Consider the following 21872-nt stretch of genomic DNA (forward strand, 5'->3'; position numbering starts at 1 on the left):
TAGCAAGTACCTAAGAGTAGTAAGCAAGGATTTAAGTATCGGTATCGGGTATCGTATCGGTCGAGCGATTTTAAGAGACGTATCGTATCGTATCGGAGATACGTATCGATCGGTGTAGAAACGCATGAAAATGATCAAAATACACATGGAAATACACTTTTGGATAATAAAAACAATATAAACAAGCAATTTGTGTCATATATCATGCATATATACTAAGAATTGTGAATAATCAATAACTGCAGACAAGTGCGGTACATTGAAATTGTTATAAAAGATTAAAAGATGAAATTTCTTACATGTAAAGTCACTCAATTGCCATGAAGAATGTCGGGGTGGATCAAAGTCATGTCTGTAAGGGTCTTCAACAATAGGAATGACTATTGTGATAGATTTTAGGGTAAATATATAATCTTCTTGGAATGTGATAGATCTATACATAATATAGTACATATATTATATACATTAGCATTTGTTTTAAATTTTAGAAGAAAATTTAAAAAAAATCATTTTAAAGAAGCAATTTTCGGTTTTGGGTAAAAATGCAAAGAAACATGGATTTTGAACTCAAATCTTTGTAAATGTATACAAAGAATGCAATACTAAGTTAGTTTAACATATTCCCTTTGAATCATAACAAAAAAATACCAAAAATCAAAGATTTAAACAAAAGAATCAAGTTTTTTTCAAAAACCTACCTTGCCCTTCAAGAACACCTTTTGATTTCGAATGTGGGCTGTTAGATGCAGCAAATGATGAGATTTCACCTCCTTTAGGATCGTTTTTGGCAAAGGAATCAAAGCCCTCAACAAATCTTTCGCAAAAACCAAGTTTAAAGATGTTTTTTATGGTTTCTCAAAGCTGGAACTGTTTTTTTCTGCCAGCCTGCTCCTGCTCAAGTTTTCTGTTTTGAGAAGACTTGGGCCCATGTGGTTTTTAAGCTGCTGATACGTACGAGACGTATCGAGACGTCTCGGTATGTATCGGTCGATACATATCGATACATACCAAGACGTCTCACGATCTCGATATGTATCGTTATTTCAAAAATAATAAAATAATGGTTTAAATCATGTCTCGTCGTATCGACGTATCGACCGTATCGTGATCGTATCGTGTCGATATGTATCGGTCGATACACACCGATACATTCGAGACATTTGCATTTTAAAAAAGATACGTCTCGGCCATGACCGATACCGAGACGTATCGGCCGGAACGATACGATGCGCTCCGATACTTAATTCCTTGGTAGTAAGTGTACCCACACACATGTAACAAACGTATATAATCATATAGAAACTATGGAAAAACCTATTTAGAATAAGGTGACCTTGCACCCAGGTGATAATGTAGTGTACGACTTCCAGGATATGCCCAAGTATCATATTCAACCAATGAATTACAAGGATTTCACCAAAAAAAGAGTCTTGCAATTACGCTGGCTGCCAACCTGACACAAACCACCTCTTATATCCAGCTTGGGACCAGTAGGGCCATAGTTGTCAAGGCGACCCAAGGCATTGGACAGGTGCTTAGGCGACAAGGCACCTGCCGAGGCGTCACCTAGGCGTCCTAGGCATGCATTAATGATTATACATAATATATCAATAATAATTTATATAATTATTTTTATATGCAACAACTTCCTGCGGCTGTATTTCTGGCCAAGGAACCTGTCTACATCATTTTCTGCCTCACATTGCCCATAATTATCAAGGCGGGAAGGTGACCATGGTGTTTTAGAGGGTCAAAAATCAAGGCGACACCGCCATGGTGGTAAGGCACCCAAGACATCCAAGGCGACCAAGGAGCCTGGACGCCATGGCGTCGCCTTGATAACTACGCATTGCCCTCCTTACTAATGAACTCAAACGGCCTTCATCACATATGCCCAAACCACCTCAAACAACTTTTGTTTAACTTATCTACTCTTCACACACTCCTAAATCAGATTACTTTTTATTCTTCTATCATTTTTATTTTATCTTCTCTAATTTTGCATCCAACATCCTCATCTTAGCTTCACTTATTTTGTTTATTTATCGTTTCTCTGTCACCCAACATTTAGCTCCATACAGCAATGCTGGTTTCACAACCGTCCTATAAAATAACTTCATAATTTTTTCCAGTTCAGTTAACGGCTTCAAGGATCAGATGACTTGGTCCAGAACACCTGATTGCAGTATTTAGATGTAACGAATCCAATCAGCCGATCCCCAATCCTCCCAGATAGGTATCGACAGAGAATGTTCCAATGTCTACATCCTTGGTTTATCTTGTTTTCTTTCTTATCTTGGATTTGTAATTTCTCATATTGGTGTTGTAGTTAGTCATCATTATTCCATCAAAAGCTTTACCAGACATTATGTAGAATTGGGTGGTTTGATAAGGTTAGCCACTGGGTGGAAACCTTAGGTCAAATCCAAGACAAGAAAAAGACCTCAATTTTGGGGCCTTACTTGGGCTGTTATAGCAGGTCACATGCGGGACATAGTAAAACCTTTGTCAATGGAAAGTTATTATTATAATTTTTGTTTTAGTGACAACAGTCTTAAGTATGAATGTTTTAAGTCATGGTAGTTAAGTCTATGGTATAGTACTTTAGTTGGTCTTTAGGGGTAGTTGTATCCTTTTGCATTCAATTGGAGCCTGTAATAAGTAATGTATTCAAAATATAAGGTGTTTTATTGAATTGGATTGAATTTAGTTGTGAACCCTCCCTCTCAAGTGTGGAATCCTAGGTAAGCTTTCTCTCTGGTTTCTCATAGTTCTCTGTTCTTCTATTTTCACTTCCTCATATTCTTCTTTTCTTATATTGCCAATACGATATTACATTTTCTTTATTCTTCAAGTTAGGTCACTTCTCTCTTCTTAGCTGCCTCTTCCATTAAACCCTGCAACCCAAACTCTCAAATAGCATTAAAACCAGAATAGATTCACAATCCTTCTATCCCTTTCCAAGTTCATAAATCCTAGCACTGAACTATACCCAGATTTATCACCTGCACAGTTCACAACTGAGCTTCGAACTCAGTCCAATTGCACCCTTCTAAAAGCAACGACAATAAGTAATATTTTGTCTAACAAAACAACCCATCTCCGTACTCAAAAAGCAACAAACCTTTTTTTAGCCCTTTTTTCATATTTCAAGTCTAATGTTAAACTCCCCATCTTCTACTTTCTCCCAAATCTTCAAAAATTAAATATTGAACTTATCTTTGTATTCAAAAAATGTACTGTGCGGAACTGTTTATTATCTGTTTCAAGTATCAACTTTTACCTATTTTGACATCCGCTTGAACACAGTAGAGCATAGTTATCAAGGCGTCAAGGCTCCTTGGCCGCCTAGGCGGGCGCCTTGGTCCGCCTTGTTGGTGTCGCCTTGCCGCCTTGATAACTATGGCAGGAACCTAAGTGGTCAGGTCCATGTTCCTACATAAGTGGACCAGACCCATGGGCTTTTGGGCCAACCAGCCTTGGCTGTGCCAGCCCATACAGCTGGGTGTTACCTGGTTCACTCAAAACCAGATCATGGGGGACAGTTTTTATTTTTTGTCCTAAAATTAGGAAGTTAAGTTGCTATTAGATTTCATTTTATCTTAGTTTTATTAGCACTACTCATGGTTATCAAGGTGTCTCCTAGGCTTCCAAGCTCTTTCTTGGGTCCAAGAAGACAACATGCCTTGTTGTCACTTCATGAGTTTATGTTGATTTATGTTTATTGCTTTGTTTTTTTTATGAATATGCTTATATTATATCTTATGCTTTGTTTATTATATGTTGGTTTTCTCATATTAGGCCATTACTAGCCTAATTATATCATATTGCATTGATATGGCTTCTATGTTGCACATAGTTATCAAGGCGGGTCAAGGCGCCCGCCTAGGCGACCAAGGAGCCTGGATGCCTAGGCGACGCCTTGATAACTATGCAGTAGAGTGCTCAACAGTAGGTTTCACTGTCTTCCTTTGTAGCCATATATCACCATAGGCCCTAGTTCAAACCAAAGCTGAGACATTCTAAACAACATATTGAAATAGAAAAGGATACCCATACATACATCATGGAGGGTAGGGCATAGATGAGTGGCCTCATCATACTTTTTACAAGCTTCCTCAAGCAAAGCATCTTTTGAAGGAGAACTGGAGTCTGAACTAACATTATCTGCACTTTCCTGCATGCCAAGTTAAATCAGATGGAAAGAGTAGCTGAAGTTGGATGTTCTTTAGAATTGATGGAATATGCTTAAGGTCTGATCATAGTATCCTTGATCATCTTTAATATGAGGAAATAACGTATATACATTGTCAATAGGAAAAACAGCATATCAGAGAAGTACAATCTTAAGTACATAATGATTAGAGAAATACTTATAATGCAGTCTTCAAAAAAAAATTAATAATACAGATTCCTAAGCATGAAATGGAAAACCGATGTAGTCAGGAGATACCATAAAGTAATGAGATAAACAAGTCCTATCTATCGCAATTGCATTCTATCTGCATCTAAATCCACCAACTTAGTAAGGTTGCTCCATTGTGACCAAGTGGTCACGGGTTTGAGTCTGGAAACAGCCTCTTTGCGAAAGCAGGGGTAATGTACCCTACCCAGACCCCGCAGTGGCGGGAGCCTCGTGCACTGGGTATGCCTTTTATTTTTTTTTTTATCTAAATCCACCAACTTCATCAGAAAATATATGAAAATATCTTGCAAGCAATAATTCGAGCAATTCCTTACAAACCTGAAGAACCAATGCCCAATTGTATAGAGCATCATAGTCTTCTGGGTTCTTCTCTATTGCGCTAGCATACCTACATGAAACAGCCAAACCATTGTTTAGGAGATTTGAAAAACCAGCATAAAGCCTTAAGTATAGGAGTTTGACAAGTATTACATAAAGCATCACTTCATAAGGTAGTGAACTCTGTGCTGCTTATTATGGATCATCTTGGGCCAGATATAACAGACAAATCTATTATCAGAAACATAAAGCTCCGTTGAGTCTATATATCTTTATGGGTTGTTTTCTTTCAAAAGAGTAATTAACTAATTACAATGGTGGTGCTACAGACCAGGGGGTTTCAAAGTGGACTGTGTGACAAGTTTAGAAGCAGGAGAAGAGAAAAAAAGAATACAAGGAAAGAAGAAAATGACAGGAGAGAAGAGAAGCTATACGATTAGGGTATCTCACCCTAACCGTGACCAGTATATTGTATTTATAATAGAAAAACTTCAACATGTTACAAGAAGCCCCTTGAGCATTTGGGTAATTACCCATAAGCCCTTGGAACAAAACTTCCCTCACAATGAAACCCCTGCGGTACAGTATACTACAGTAATCTCAACACTGCCCCTTAAGCTGGATCATAAATATCACTCATGCCCAGCTTGGAACAACCTTGAAGAAACACATTTCAAAACTAAACTTTGGTAAACAAGTCACCAAGTTCAGCCCTGAGGAGCTCCCGTAAATGTATGAAGTTCCCCTTCCCTTAGCGAGTGTCCCCCTCTACCCTGAGTGTCCGCTGGCATGGCCGGCCACCCCTCAGTGCCCCCGCCGGCCTGCACCATCCTCTCCCACCCATCTTCCCCTCCATCTAGCACTACCTCACCTCCCTCTTCCCCTCCCTCTCAAGGTGCGAAGGCTTGGAACTCTATTTTCACCCATACTCCATTGTTTGTTAGGGAGGGTCGCTCCCTCCATTTAGTCTCGTCATCCCTAGTTGGGACTTCCAAAGTTGGTCCTTGCCCAACTGGGCTTCTACATTCAGAAATTCAGAATGGAAAATTGTTTGATTGGTCACTTCATCGGCAATAGACCGTCATTCAACATTGTCAATATGTCTCTAAACAAACAATGGGAAATTCAAGGAACGTTGGACACTTACCTAATGGACAATGGATTCTTCATCTTCAAATTCTCTACTGAAGACAACATGATGCGAGCCCTTGAGGGTGGCCCCTGCAAGTGGGTAGAAAACCGATCTTCCTCCGGCAATGGGATCGATACATTCATTCAACTACACAGGGTGGACCTTAGCACCATCCCTTTGTGGATAACTCTTCCAGGCCTTCCCTTTCATTTCTGGTGTGAATCAGGGCTTAGTATTATTGGGTTGGTGCTGGGAAACCCTTTGTACTCTGATGCACGAACAAAGAAGATGGATAGACTGGCCTTTGCGAGGATCTGCATTGAGGTTTCTGCAGACGTCCTACCTCCTTCCTCTATCACAGTTGTCGATAACGAGGGCTTTTCCTTTAAGCATGAGTTCCTCCTCAATGCTTGGTCTGAAAACTAATTGGCCACAACTCTAAACTCTGCTCTTCTAAGACTAACATCCCTACCGCTGCTCCTGTGGACCTTCTCCCCTCTGGCACTGAAGTCCCTGCCCCCACCCATAACAGTAGCTCCATCTACCCGCCTCCCCTACCTATCCTAACTCATTTAGTCCCTTCGTCTGCCTCTGGTCTCCGCGACCTAGCCATAGCAAGAGGAGAAGTCAGCATCGCAGGCCTCGGTGACAAGAAAAATTGGCCTATAGTTCTCATCCAGACCATGACGCCGCTAACCCCTTGCTACCACAGGTCCTTCCAACAGCACCTGATGGTTCCAATCGCTTTTCCTCTCTCCAGAACCCTAAAGACTGCCCTTCTGTTGTCACCTGCTCTGATCCTCCTCAGTCGTTGACACGACCTGTCATCAATAGTCCTCTCCCATCTGGTCGCTTGAGCTATCGTACTCCCTCAACGGTACGTTCTGCAACCTCCGTGCCTCCTCCAACCACCTCCCTCCCCTCTTTGGCTTCCTTGCCTCCCTCTTCTCCTTTGCGAGAGTTCCTCACCGTTGATTTAGACCCTTTTCCCCCTTCTACTCCCCCTCTTTTGCCGCTTCCACCTGTTGCGATGGGTCCCACACCTGCCACTTCACAAAAACAACCCTGTCCTCCTTATGCCTCGTTGGGCTCGACCGCAATTGGGTCTCCAGTTCATCTAGGCCCACTTCCCTTCTCTGATTGTACTCCAAGTACCCAGCTCGTGGCCCACCCAGTTCAACCCTCCACCTCTACCCTTCCCTGGCCCAATCAGCCAGCCCTCTCACCATATCCCCTCTCTAGTGTCGAATCAGCTTGGTAGATCCCCCAACCCAAACACCCACCCATCTAACCTTCCTCATTCACCCGACCTTGCTATCTCTGCTCCCCACCCCGCGAATCTTCAGCTGCCCCCTTTATCATTTCTATGCCAATCCTTCCTCTAGTGATGCTCATTGTCCCTCCCTCCCCTTGTTGCCCCTCCCCTCCTCTGCGAATAACATAGGAGGCACAAGAGCCACCCTTCTTCTTCCCGCCTTGTCTCTCTTAGTCCCAACCCCCCTAGGCACTTGCGGCACCCTCCTCCTCCCACCTAATGAACCAAGGGGTCCTCTAGAATATCTGAGGCCTAAATACCTCGTCCAAACATGCTGTAGTTTTTTCCCATTTAATATCTCTATCATCCTGTATTTTGTTGTCTGATCGAAACCAGAGTCAAAGGAGAGAATGTTTCCCGTATTGCCTCCATTATTGCCCCCTACGAATCCTTTTGCTCTTTACTATTCCCAAAACCCCAATGGCCGATTATGGCTTCTCTAGGACCCCTCCAAAATCCAGATTTCTGGGTCATTATCCACCTCCCAGCTTCATCTTAAAATCTACGATTCACATGTTTCTAACAGTTTTTTCTTCACTGTTGTTTATGCCTCTAATCGTTCCTCTGAGAGAGCTTCCCTCTGGGAGGACCTTTGCAATATTGCTCTGCAAGTTGGGCCCCTCCCTTGGGGAGTGAGTGGTGATTTCAATGTTACCAGATTATGGCATGAAAAACAGGGTTGTGATATTATTGATTCTGCCTCAGTTGAAGTTTTCAATGATTGCTTGGATGATATCGGTGAATGATTTGAGATGGTCTAGCCTTAAATTTATTTGGCATAGTAGGAGTGGCACCTCAAGGATTGCTTGTAAGCTTGATAGAGCCCTGATTAATGAAGCTTGGCTATCAATCCTATCATGATTCCCCTCCTTCCATGCAACTTTTGACTCTCCTGGCATCTCTAACCATAGTCCCATCACCATTCTTGTCCAACCTTACATCTCTTTCTGCCCTAATTATCAGTGAAATTATTGCGCAAATTTCAGCAAGCTACATGAGTGAGCAAATCTGAGATTGAGAGTCGATTTGAAAGAAGGGCAGCTGCAACTTGCGGCTGTTACACCTTGTCTGAGAAGGTGTTCTCAGGTTGAAAAAACAAAGAATTAAATTGGTATGGCAACAGGCTGAAGGAGATAGCTGCCTCTAGCAGAGAAGAAGAAGAGAAGTGAGGAGAGAGCGAGGTTATGCACATTCAATGATCATTTGATGCCTGCCTCTCAGAAAAGTTCAGCAAGAACTTGAGTTCGCCGTTTGCTGCTGCAAAACGGTGGAATTGAGAGAACATTTGAGGTTCTTCCCATTGGGAAAGCTCAATTGAGGTAATCTATTTTCTGCAAATCCCTAAATTTGACATAGGTTGTAAGTGTTGAAACACCTATGATCTTAATTTGTAAAGGGTTGGGGATTTGAATTTATTTCATCCTATCTTTGTAAACCTATCAGGTTGTAACCTTTTAGTATTGGGGTTGTAGTCCTAGCCTTTGTTGTAGCAAGGGTTGAAGCAGGGGTGGGTGCTCCTGGATTGTTGTAGCGATCAAAATATTTTAGAGTATTGAGCAATTGCTCATGGCATTGCTCCGTGGACGTAGGCATCTTAGCCGAACCATATAAAAATTGTGTCCCCAGTGTGACTGCATCTTCTTGCATATTTGGAGTGTTTTGTTTCTGCGGAGTGGGTGTGCATATTCTGGTAGGCCTGGCCACTTTGTGGTAGCGAGGTTGGGTTGCATATGAATTGAATGTGATTGGTAACTATGGCATGCTCCGGCAAATTAGGTTTGATAGTCTGCATCGTCAGTTAACTTCAGTGCCAAGTACAGCCCGTCAAAATTACAGGAAGAATTTTTTAGGGTCACTGATTCAACCCCCCCCCCCAGTGTCGCTTTGGGACCAACAATATGTGCATTGGGTAATTGGGTTAACAAGTAACACTAAGCTCTCCCATTAATTAGTTTAAATACCCTAATGTTATATGAGGAAAGACCAATATGTACAAAAAATCTTGAAAGGCATTATTTTAATCAACACTAACAAGTTCAGTCCATAGTTGCTTAGAGCCCATCCCAATTCCTAATCTATATGGTTTTTTTTTTTTTTTTGGGAAAATAATCTATATGTTTCACATATGTTAGATTTGAATACCATATTTGCATCCCATGACAGAGATGTCTATTGTTCTCTCTATATCAAAGAGTCAACCTATAGAGGTTAGGTTGAAAATATGTGAGCAATTGAACCACTAGAAGAAATTGTATCCTCAGAAAATGCTGCTTTCCTTCCCCTTATGAATTAACATTTCTGGGGGTCTCATAAATTCAAAAATTCAAAAATTCAAAAAAAAAATATGCACATGCCCATAGAGTCGTTGTTCTGGTTGTTAACTCATTATATCGTCCAAATAACCAACACAAACTCTCAAGAATGGCAATACCAATTGCAGCCAATTTTACCTGATCACTATAAAAAGCAACTAATCTAACATCATACGACTCAAAGATTACTAGTCTCCCTATATGAAAAAAATGGAAACAAAATAAGTTAGCCATACCTTTTAGCAGCATAAGTAAGAATTCGCTGACGAGAGCGGCCCTCTTCATCCACACCAGTGACACTATTGATCAGGTCCATGGCAACACTGTTCTGACCCGTATATTGTTGTTTTGTGCTTTCTTCGCTGAAAGCATAACATAAAGCAAGAATGGAAAAGGTCAAGTTATTTTCTCAATATTAAAAGAAAATAAATCCCATATTCTGGCAGTTCCAGATTCCAGATCACACATTTCTTGCAACAATCAAAGCTGTATTTTTTTTATATCAAAATTTTGATTTGGGAGACCATAAAATTCAGGATTAAAGAAAATAAATGGTTAAATAAAAATTTGTAATATGTATAAAAAAAATGTTGTAGATGTTAAAAGAAATGGTGATAGCATAATATCGATTAAACTTGTGTTAGGAAAATAGGTAATCAATATAATTAGTGCTTACAAACCCCAATAAGATTGAATGAAAATACTAAGAAGCAATTTTGGGAATGCATGGAGAAAAGATTATTATAGGAGGAGATCTAAATTAATATGTTGGAAGAGATAGTAGAGATTATAAAGAATTCATGGAGGATATGGTTTTGGAGATAGGAATGAGGAAAGACTTTAGTTTTAAAATATATAATGGCTTATGATTTATCAATAGTAAACACATTCTTTGAAAAGAGAGAAGAAAATTTAATAGCCTTCAAAAGTCGGAAAAATAGTAGCCAAATAGATTTCTTTCTTACTAGAAGGACCAATAGGTTATTATGTAAAGATTGTAAGGTTATACCAAGGGAGAGCGCAACCACACAACATAACTTAATGGTCATAGATATGTGTTTTAAATACTAAAACGTAGGAATGTGAGATTGTTTGCTAGGATAAGATGGTGGAACTTAAAAGACGAAAACTTGAAGACAATTTATAGTTAAATTAGTTTTTTTTTTTAAAAAAAAGGCCGGTGGAATTTTGATGGAGATACTAATATGATGTGGAACAATATGGCTACTTCTATTAAGAATGTGGCTAAAGAAGTTCTAGGTGAATCTAAAGGAAAACGATAATAATCTCGGGAAATTCAGTGGTGGGATGACGAAGTTCAAGCAGCCAAAAAGGCTAAAAAATCTAGTTTTAAAACTTAGCAGAGGACTAAGGATGAGGAGGATTTAAAAAGGTATAAATTTGATAGAAATGAAGCTAAGAAGATAGTATAGAAAGCAAAGACTAAGAAATATAAGGATCTCTATAATAATTTGCGTATAAAGGGGAAAAAGATATCTATAAACTAGCTAAAATAAGAGAAAGGAAGAGTAGTGATTTCAACCATATTAGATGCATTAAAAGTGAGGATGATAAAGTATTGAGTGTTGAGGATATTAAAGAGAGATGGAAAACCTATTTCTGCAACATACTAGATACAATACAAGAAATAGTGCTTTTAGATTGTTGATATAACCAAAAATAAAACACGTCTTAGATATATACAAACAATTAAGGAATCTGAAGTAAGGGAAGCTTCAAAGAAGATGAAAATAGGTAAGGCAACAGATTCAGATGGTATAGATGTGGAAGAGCATAGGAATTAGTGAAATAACTTGGCTAACTAGGTTGTTTAATATGATTATGAGCACAAGAAAAATGCCAAATGAATGGAGGAAAAGTATTGCAGTTCCAATTTATAAAAATAAAGGTGATATTCAAAGCTGTAATAAATGTAGAGGAATATAACTTATGAGCCATACTGTGAAATTATGGAAGAGAGTAATTGAAACCCACTGGAGAGAAGAAACTAATATTTCGGATAACCAATATGTTTTTATACCAAGATCAATCATAGAAGCTATTTGTTTGCTTAGGAGACTAACAGAATGATTTAGAGAATGTATGAAGGATCTCCATATGGTCTTCATTGACTTAGAAAAAGATTATGATAGAGTTCTTAAAGATTTAATTTGGCAAGTGTTAGAGAAGAAAAGTATTTCGAGTAAATAGATGGACATAGCTAAACATATGTATAATGATGTAGTGACTAGTGTAAGAACTATGGGGGTAAGGTAGTGAATTCCCAATTACAATTGAATCACATCAATGATCAGTTTTAAGCCCATATTTGTTTGTGTTAATCAAAGACGAGCTGACTAGAGACATTCAAGTTCAAGTCCCTAGGTGTATGCTTTTTGCGGATGATATTGTTTTGGTGGATGAAACAAAAGCATGCATAAATGCAAAGTTGGAATTATGGAGACCAACCATGGAATCAAAAGGTTTTAAGATAAGTATATCAGAATATATGGTGTGTAACTTTAGTAACAATCGGACTAAATGTGTGGTGTAAATTGATGATAGAGAGATACTGCAAAATAAAAAATTTAGGTATCTAGGTTCAAACATAAATAAAGTAGGAAAATAGAGGATGATGTTGCACATAGAATTAGAATAGGGTAGACGAAGTGGAGGAGTGTCCGGAGTGTTGTGTGATTGACGTATTCCTTTAAAACTCAAAAGAAAATTTATATGACAGTTTACCACCAGAAATGAGAGGGCGGACCTCGGCTTAACGGTAAGGTTACTCCATTGCAACCTACTGGTCGTGGCTTCAAGTTGGGAAACAGCCTCTCTGCGAAGCAGGGGTAAGGATGCATACATTATGACCCCTCCCCAAACCATGCAGTGGTGGGAGCCTCGTGCACTTGGTATGCCTTTTTTTTATACAACCAGCAATGATGTATGGAACTGAATGTTGGGCAGTGAAGAAACAACATATAAACAAACTTAGTGTAGCTGACATGAGGATGTTGAGATGGATGAGTGGTAAAACAAGAAAAAATATAAAAAAGGAGTGAACAAATTAGAGCTAATTGTAGCTCCAATACATGATAAGTTGTGAGAAAGTCATCTGAGGTGGCATAGACATATGCAACAAAGGACTTTGAATGCTCCAGTATGTTGGGGTGATTTAATTCAAATTGAAGGAGCTAAAAAGAGCCAAGGGTAGGCCTAAAATGACTACAGGAGAAGTGGTGAGGAAAGACATGCATAGCTTATGACTAGTAATAAGTATGGCTTTGAATAGAGCTGATTGGAGAAAAAGATCCATACAGCCACCCCCATTTAGTTGGGGTAAGGCTGAGTTGAGTTGTAACATGAATAAAATAAATACTGCAGAATAAGCAATAAGAAAAAAATAGTCAGTGAAAAAAGAAGTTCATGAATCAAAAGAGGTGTGAACAGGGGCTGGGAATTCGGCAATGTAGGTTAGAATCCAAGACTTCTGCAGAAATCCTTGGAATAGATCCGGATATATGAAGTGGGCTTTGATGTGGATCAGATTGGAGCTGTTGTAGCCCACCTCAATGGGTATAAATCAAGTGGTTGATTTCTTCTTCTTCTAGACAATAAACTCACAGACAACTTTGGAGTGGATCTGTTAGGTTTTTAAAGTGGGACTATAAGTCTTTTATGTTTCTTTGAAGTTATTATCTGTTTGGAGGGTATTTTATAATTCAAGTTAGGATAAGGGTTCCTAGACTCCTAGTTATAGATGCTTTTATTTTCTTAATCTTTCATTCTTTTCAATCAATGAATAGCACTTCATTATAGGGTTAGAGCCCTTGTCTATCCTTTCCTTCCTTGGTTTTTCTTTGTTTTCAACTAGAGAAATCAAAGAGCACTGTGACAGTGATCAAGTTCTTCATGTTTCCCCTGAGTTAGGTAATCTTCAGTACAGAAACAAACAAGGGAGAGAAAGGGAAAAGGAAAAAATGGGGCTCCAGGGGGGAGAAGAATGAACTCACCACAGAAAACTTCACTCACTCCAATACTTCTTAATGACCCAAAAGAAAACTATTTGTCACTTGAAACTAATTAATGGCCTCATTGTTTCTATCTTAATACAAAAATGCGAATCCAGGAAAAGAAACACCTAACATACATGATAAATGGATAAGGGATATTGCACATTCCTCAAGCTGTATGATTCAGAAAACAGTAAGTGGAAGCATAGTACTAAAACTCGTTTCGTCTCGGTCAAGATTTCGAGAATTTCGAGTATCTCGGTCGAGTCGAAACAAAATGCAACATCGAATTGACAAATGCAATATTTCGAATATTTCGGAAATTTAAGTGAATTTTCGAAAATTTCGGTCATCATGTTTCGGAAATCTCGGTCATTTTTGGCATTTTACACCCACAGAAAAAATACCATATTTCGACGAAATTTCGGTATCTCAGAAATTTCAGTCTGACCGAAACACCAAAACGAAGCGAGTTTTAATACTATGAGTGGAAGAAATCAGAAATGATGTTGATGAGTAATACAAAAAGTAGTAGTTGCTGTAATGGTTTCTGACTATTAAGCAGGGGAAAGGTCGACATTGTAAGTTGGAATTGATATTCCGTAGAAACCTACTTCCTACTTCCTAATCAAATAATAGTATCTCATATTCTTATCAACCACCCCCCCCCCCCTTCTCTCAATAAAATTGATTCCCACTGTTGTTTTGCAGAGAGAGAGAGAGAGAGGGTCCAATTCACCAGCACACCATGGAGTAAATTGAGAGAACCAATTCCCAAATTCAGAAAGTTTCCTAATCCCACTACCACCATACTTTCCTGTTTAACTATGAATGACAAACACAAAAAAGGATCCTCCTGCAGCACCTGGCTGATAGTGCAAACATGTAAAAACAGCACCTAATTGACTCGCAATTCAATGATTCATTGTATTCGAAAACCACAAAATGTTAAATCCCATGACGACCAATAGACATATAAATTGTAAAGAACATGAGAGGTTTGATGCAAACTGAGAAAATTTAAACATTACTGCAGAAATTTGATGACCAGATCAGCATGATGCCATCAATTGTAGAACGTTTTTGCAAGCAAGTGCTTTCTATGAATGCCATCAATAGCTATTTGTTCAATCTCTTTGATATATACAAATATCTGAGATTGAGGAAGAGACAATAGTGCGATCACCGAAAAAGCCATCTATTGCTGTCCGTCATGGAAACAAATCTCGCTTGAAGTTTCGAATGAGATGTCTCGGTTTCGCAGGTGTCCGAGACGAGATGCCCAGGGAGTTTAAAACATACAAGGTTTTGACCTGTTTCGACCGAAACAGTAATTTCGGTCGAAACTTGGTTGAACCAGGTTTATATATTACAAAGTTTCGATCGAAACTTGCATATTTCGCGCAAGTTTCAACAAAGAGCAACATGTTTTGGTAGTTTCAACTATGGGAGGGTGATTTTGACTCAAAACTTGGCATTTCTTCGCGCAACTTCGACATTCTGTGCATCTACAAGCCGTATCAAGCTTCCTAGAAGAGTGTTTGAACTTTCTATCTCAAAGGTAATAGTGTTCTCTTTCCAAAGTCAAATTTTTTGTACAATACATGTGAATACATGGTAGAATTCTTTCAAATTTATATATGTTAGCTACAATGGCTCGATCTATGACTCTACGGAGCCGGATTTTTTTTTGGGTGGTAGGAGAATAATTTTTTTAATTTCCTGTTTTATGAAAACTATTTTCCTACAACAGATTTTTGAAAAAAAAATGTCTTATATATGATGGATACACCAATTAATATATGTTAGACACCATTGACTGATCTACGGCGTGAGGATGATGATGGTGGTAGTGGTAGTGATGATGGTGGTGGGTATTATGATGATAATGCCAGATTAGCATCCTTGCGCGATGAGGACGACCAAATGATTCAGGAACCAGAGGGACATCTAGAGCCAAATCCACAGAGATTCATGGTGGTGGTGGTGGTGGTGGTGGTGGTGGTACAAATGGGTATTATGATGATAATGCCAGATTAGCATCTTTACGCGATGAGGACCAGATGATTCAAGAGCCAAAGGGAGATCCAGTGCCAAATCCACAGAGATTCACAGGAGAGACTCAATTTACTCATGCAACACAAGATGAGAATCATGGTGTGCTTACCTTGAGAGGTTACAGTTGACGTCCTCGCAAGCATAGACTTGGACCAACTGATGAGGCATCTGAGATGGATATATCAAGTTTATTTGGCACTATGGAATCCATAAGTTTAGGGGAGACTAGAGGATTTGGGCATTGGCACGCGTCATCCTTCATAGTTGAGACCCCTAGTCCAGCACAACATCATGATAGTGGCTTCGAGAGCGTCGGATCATCTTTATATGTTGGATATGGACCATATGGTGGATATGCTGGTGGACCATCCTATGAGAGCACCTGTTCATTTGGATATGGGAGTGGCCATGATGCATTTTCTGCTACATATGGATATGGGGATGGGTTAGGTGTTGAGTCATCCTTTGACGACAGTATCTTCGGGTATCCAGCCCAGCCATGTGCCGACTCTACCTCCTTACAGTCTCAAGGAGCCCTTCCCTAGATTGGGATATCTCAGACAAGTTGATGATGGAGCTTATAGATGAGTAGTTATGGACTATCAGAACAATTGGGCCCAAAGCATGTCATGGGATACATATGTGGTGCATTCAGAGGAACGGCTCTGACATCTTCAACAGTACGTAGCTCGTGGATTAGACCCACCAAAAAACTCCGCTTGAAATTGACTGAGTGTTGTATAATTTATGTTTTATTTGGTTAAGACGAATTATTTAGTTTTCTAGTACTTCAAGTATATGTGAACTTAGTATTTCTAATATGGCTACTGTACACTGTACAAGATCATTCAGCGTACACTAGCAAACTTTGGTCAATAACCACAAGTACCATTTTAAGTTCTTTTTTTTGGTGAAAATAGTTCATGCATTGTGTATAGAATGTCAAAAATAGGCTGTATAGAACAACGAAAGCAAAAAAAGCATGTTTGGGCCTCGAAATCACCAACTCGAGTTGATTGGGAAAAAATACCTGGTTTCGACCAGTTTCGACCAAATCTCAGTTTCTGGCTGGTCGAAACCGAGATTTAGAACCATGTTGTCCATTCAATCTCTTAAATAAACCCACATACCTGTAATTAAAGCATAGTTGTCAAGGCGTACCAAGGTTTAAAGTATCGGTATCAGGTATTGTATCGGAAGGGTGATTTTAAGAGATGTATCGTATCGGAGAGACGTAAGATATGCTTTTGATTATATATAAAAGATGCGGTTACTTACATGTACTAATAGCAATTTTTAGGTATCGTATCGGTACCTTAAAAATAAGATACGTATCGGCGGATACGGAAGGATACTTTAAACCATAGGCGTTACCTAGGTGACACAGTTGACATATTGTTCAAGGCACCCAGATAGAAAATAGGGGGAAAAGAGGGAGGAAAGGGGGAACAACAACGAAAATAGGGGAAATAGGGAGAAAAACAGAGAAAATGGAAACAATAAAAGAATGAGAAGCAATAGCAGCTGCAATACTGCTGGAAAGGTTGCAGTGGTAGCTACAGCCGCCACCGTCCAATGCCATCATACTAGAAAAAAGAGGAGGGAGGTACGTACCGTGAACCCACACTACAACCACCACCACCTCTTCCACCTTCAACATAAAAGAAGAAGAAGGCCAAATGGGTTTTTGTTAAATTATAAATTTCAAGAAGATAAATTTTAATTGGGGAGGGGTTTTGTGTACGACTGCCTTCGGAAATTGGAAGCTTCGTCAATAGGGAGTGGGTTTTGGTATTTTAAGGGGGGCTTTATCCCCATCTAAGGGTTTCAAGTACGACCGTGCAACATGCACAGCCATACACGAAACCTTTGCTTTTTTAATTTTATAGATAGCCCCCTCATATTCAGTAAAAATAATAAATTTTCATTTTACATATAAACTACCACACCCCGAACCCACCCCGTGGGAGGATTCGATGGCTAACCCGAATACCCGATGTATTCGGAGACCACCAGGATCTTGATGCAATAAATACACGTCATAAGCACAACACAATTTCAAGATAACACGTGTTACATTGATCAGAGTGCAGGGAAAGTAAAGTGCCATAAGTTTTATACATATTATTTACATTGAAAGTTCCAACAGCTCGATGTTCCCAAGTTCACGACCATCGAGCCAACACACAACTATTCTAAAATTTCATTCACCAAAAAGGATATTATTATACAAAAGAAAATAAAAAGGTAACGCCACGTCATCAGTTCCTGTTCTCCAAGTGATCCTTTCTGCCACAAACACATTCACCTGCAGGATCATCTAAAAAGAGGAAATTCCATGGGGGTGAGCTCCACTGAGCCCAGCAAGTAAAGGATAGACCACGCACACACAAGCATGCATCCTAAATGCATGGGTTCAATTTTTAATATTAAATCCACCTAACAAAAAAATGCCTAAGTCGGGTCTGTGCTACGACAACAACTCGGGAGACGTTCTTGGTTCCTTCTTAACCGCCCCGAGACGTAACCTCAATTGTTGTATGTAGCCCACAGCAGTTGTTGGTATTATATACCTTCCCGTGGGTAGACCCCGATAATCATAGCCAGGACCCCATCCCGGTGTCCTTCACACTCCTCAGTGACAGGGAGCTATGATCACCCAACACCTGAACCCCTGCTGGTAAGGGTTGTAGCACTGAGGAATGACATTCCTAGCCATATGCAGTCTAAATGACATAGTACAAGGTGTACAGTGCTCCCGCATCCCATACTACGACACACCATACATCTCGCTTTCAAGCCAACTATGGCATCTAATCTATTACAAGCATTCACATTGCCAACCATTCCACATCATATCATTCACAACCATAAATTATAGACAATGAAATCAATTAATATCGTAAATAAAACAGGAATAACACATGCAAATGATTACTAGCAATTGTATCTAAAATTTGAATTAAACGTTCTTAAAAACAATCAAAGCCTACCCCCACTTACCTTATTATACCTGCGATTAAGAAGTCGGGTAATGCTTCGTGTCGGTGGTCAGCGCGATTTGACGAGCGAATGGTAAAGTCCTACGAATGTTTAACCACATCCGGTGTTAGGAAATGTCAAAAACTTGAGTGGAGTCCTAGGGTTACCTTGTGATAAGGTTAGGTAAGGTCTAAGACATGTTCACGAGTGAAACAGCATCTCAGGTTAATGAGACAATCAACCGGGACATCAACCTGAGATGGTAGTGGTTTAAAAACTGAAACAATTATTCTCTGGTTGATGAACCAGTCAACTGGGACACCAACCTGAGATATGATAAGTGTAAAACTAAGGCAGTATTCTCTGGTTGATGGTCCAATCAACTGGGACATCGACTAGAGTTAGTAGTAGGTGTAGAATTAAAATGGCATTCTCTGGTTGATGACCCAATCGACTAGGACATCGACCAGAGATGCACAGCACCCTCAAAAATGCAGAAAAATTAATCTTTAATGGGGTTTTGGGCCGAATCCTCATTCAATTGATCATGGATATTGTTCGCGTGATCATTACCATGAATTGGAATCATGGTATGATCAATTTGCATGGAAAAATCGGGGTTTCGAAGTGGGTACAGCTATAAATGTACTTTCATGAATCGACTTTGATTAAAACAATTCCATATGGCTGAAACGTGAATCTATCACAATAATTCAAACCTCTGAGATATGAATAATTTGGTAATAAGGCTAACACAGGGTTAAGGTTTAAGATTCGAACATGTATGTGGGTTTTAGGTTCTAATCCTATAAATTAAAGACTCAATTTCATAAGAAACACGAACTGAACAGTACATGGTTCATTCCAAATTTTTGATGATCAGCATGGGTTCCATAGAGTCTACCATAATTAGGTTGAAGAGAAGATGAAGAGGTGAAGATTATTACCTTAGGTTAGCAAACCCCTTTAGTCCAACACTCTTCTTCTCCCTTTCTTCTTCTTTTTCTTCTTCTTTTCTTTCCTTCTCCGGTTTAGTTCCTACTGGTGGGAATAGTGCAAGTGGGTGAGTTAATTATTAGAATAGATTTTAGTTTCTTTACTACGTTAAATCATAAGTCGGTTTAGTGGGTGCAGATAGAGGTTAGTTTTTTTTTAATTAATTGGAATAGTATGAAACGTCTTATTAGATACGTTTGGGTCGATTTTTATATTAAGCTAATTATAGGGCGGTTTGTGCATCTGAATAGTAAACTGAATAGATGTCAGTAATCTATTACTTAAGATTTAAATAATTTACTATCTTATAATCCAACCCAATACAAATTCCTAGTTTTTGTCTTTTTATAGAATTTTGTCTATTTATGCATTAAGCCGGTCCTTACGCAGATATTTGGACTTTGTGGGTCCCATGGGTCCTAGAATGTTGGGGAAAACATTCCAAGCCATTAATTGGGATGCGGCGACGAGATCCCTGACCCAAAACACTGGGCCCTGCGCCTCTTAGAACAAAATCCGCTTTAGTACAATTCTCTGGTCGATGCAGCAATCAACTAGTACATCAACCTGAGATTTCTGACTTTGTTTTCTTCGTGTCGGAACATCCAAAAGTCGATGCGTTCCGTAAGCGAACCCACACGAATATAGTTAAAATACTAAAAATACCTAATACGTGGTTAGGATCTCTTACCACGAGTTGTACATCCGCGTATGGATCCCACAACCGCACAGGTGAGGTATCTGTCGTTTTGCCGACGAGCGACGGATTACCACCGGGATTCCTTCTTCATCTTCTATTTGTTCAAACATAAATCAATATTCTATAATGCACACGATGCCACGACTTCGGGTTCTGGATCTACATTCGGATTCAGGTTAGGGTTCGGATCAAAATATGCCAGGCCGTAACATTCTCCCCACCTTACAAAAATTTCGTCCTCGAAATTTGACGTATCCGGGGATCCGTATAAGTGAGGATACCTTTACCTCCTTTCATCTTTTCGTCACCCAAACTTTCCTTGATTCGATGCGATTACATCATAGTATCTTTTTGTCTCATATTGGCATGACTCTTTTTGTTTTGATTGAATCGCTAAGGTAAAATTTTCATAGTATTCGTTCCTCGACAAGCAATCTAAATCATACCCTATTTTAGTTGACCTAGCTCCGCTTAATATCAGGGCTAAAGGGAAAACGAATCCCAAACGTATAGTTCAAGAAATCAACTGATCAACCTATCCTCGTGTATTTCACCTACTAATCTATGTTTCTTACGGCTTTGGATCATATGGGAAAAGTCTATACTGCTTTGTTTGCACGGCTTTTCGTATGAAGGTCTTTATTTATGGTTCTCCAATACCTAACTCAACTTTAGAATGAATTGAAATATTGATGGAATCCCTACTGTTCACTCCCAATAACGGAGGGGACGTTCGGTGACCCATTACTCCACTCATACCTATTGTTGAGCAAGGTCTCGTCAAAAGTCCTTCGATTTCGGTTTCTTTTCGTTCTCGGTTGTTACGGCCTGGCATATTTTGATCCGAACCCTAACCCGAATCCAAATGTAGATCCAGAACCCGAAGTCGTGGCATCGTATGCATTATAGAATATTGATTTATGTTCGAACAAGTAAAAGATGAAGAAGGAATCCCGGTGGTAACCCGCCGCTCGTTGGCAAAACGACAGATACCTCCCCCGTGTGGTTGTGGGATCCACACGCGGATGTACAACTCGTGGTAAGAGATCCTAACCACATATTAGGTATTTTAAGTATTTTAACTATGTCCGTGTGGGTTCGCTTGCGGAACGCATCGACTTTTGGATGTTCGGACATGACGAAAACAAAGTCAGAAATCTCAGGTTGATGTACTAGTTGATTGCTGCATCGACCAGAGAGTTGTACCACCGCAGATTTTGTTCTAAGAGGCGCAGGACACAGTGTTTTGGGTCGGGGATCTCGTCGCCGCATCCCAATTAATGGCTTAGAATGTTTTCCCCAACATTCTGGGACCCATGGGACCCACAAAGTCCAAATATCTGCGTAAGGACCGGCTTAATGCATAAACAGACAAAATTCTATAAAAAGACAAAAACTAGGAATTTGTATTGGGTTGGATTATAAGATAGTAAATTATTTAAATCTTAAGTATTAAATAACTGACATCTATTCAGCTTACTATTCAGATGCACAAACCGCCCTATAATTAGCTTAATATAAAAATCAACCCAAACTTATCTAATAAGACAGTTCCATACTATTCCAATTAATTAAAAAAAAAACTAACTTCTATCTACACCCACTAAACCGACTTATGAT

At 39.4% G+C, this 21872-nt stretch overlaps 1 protein-coding gene across 3 annotated transcripts in view; it reads right to left on the minus strand.

The window, feature by feature from the left end:
• Positions 1–21872, minus strand: part of LOC122655708 (protein HLB1) — a 68093-nt gene that overhangs the window by 35664 nt on the left and 10557 nt on the right. For all 3 annotated transcript variants that reach the window (XM_043849998.1, XM_043849997.1, XM_043849996.1), the window contains exons 2-4: positions 9740–9865; positions 4745–4814; positions 4064–4177 (exon numbers count right to left, since the gene is read on the minus strand). In XM_043849998.1, coding sequence (XP_043705933.1) covers positions 4064–4177; positions 4745–4814; positions 9740–9865 — 310 coding nt within the window. The remainder of the gene's footprint in view (positions 1–4063; positions 4178–4744; positions 4815–9739; positions 9866–21872) is intronic.

This window comes from Telopea speciosissima, chromosome 3 (genome assembly GCF_018873765.1).
Source record: "Telopea speciosissima isolate NSW1024214 ecotype Mountain lineage chromosome 3, Tspe_v1, whole genome shotgun sequence".
Taxonomy (NCBI): Eukaryota; Viridiplantae; Streptophyta; class Magnoliopsida; order Proteales; family Proteaceae; genus Telopea; species Telopea speciosissima.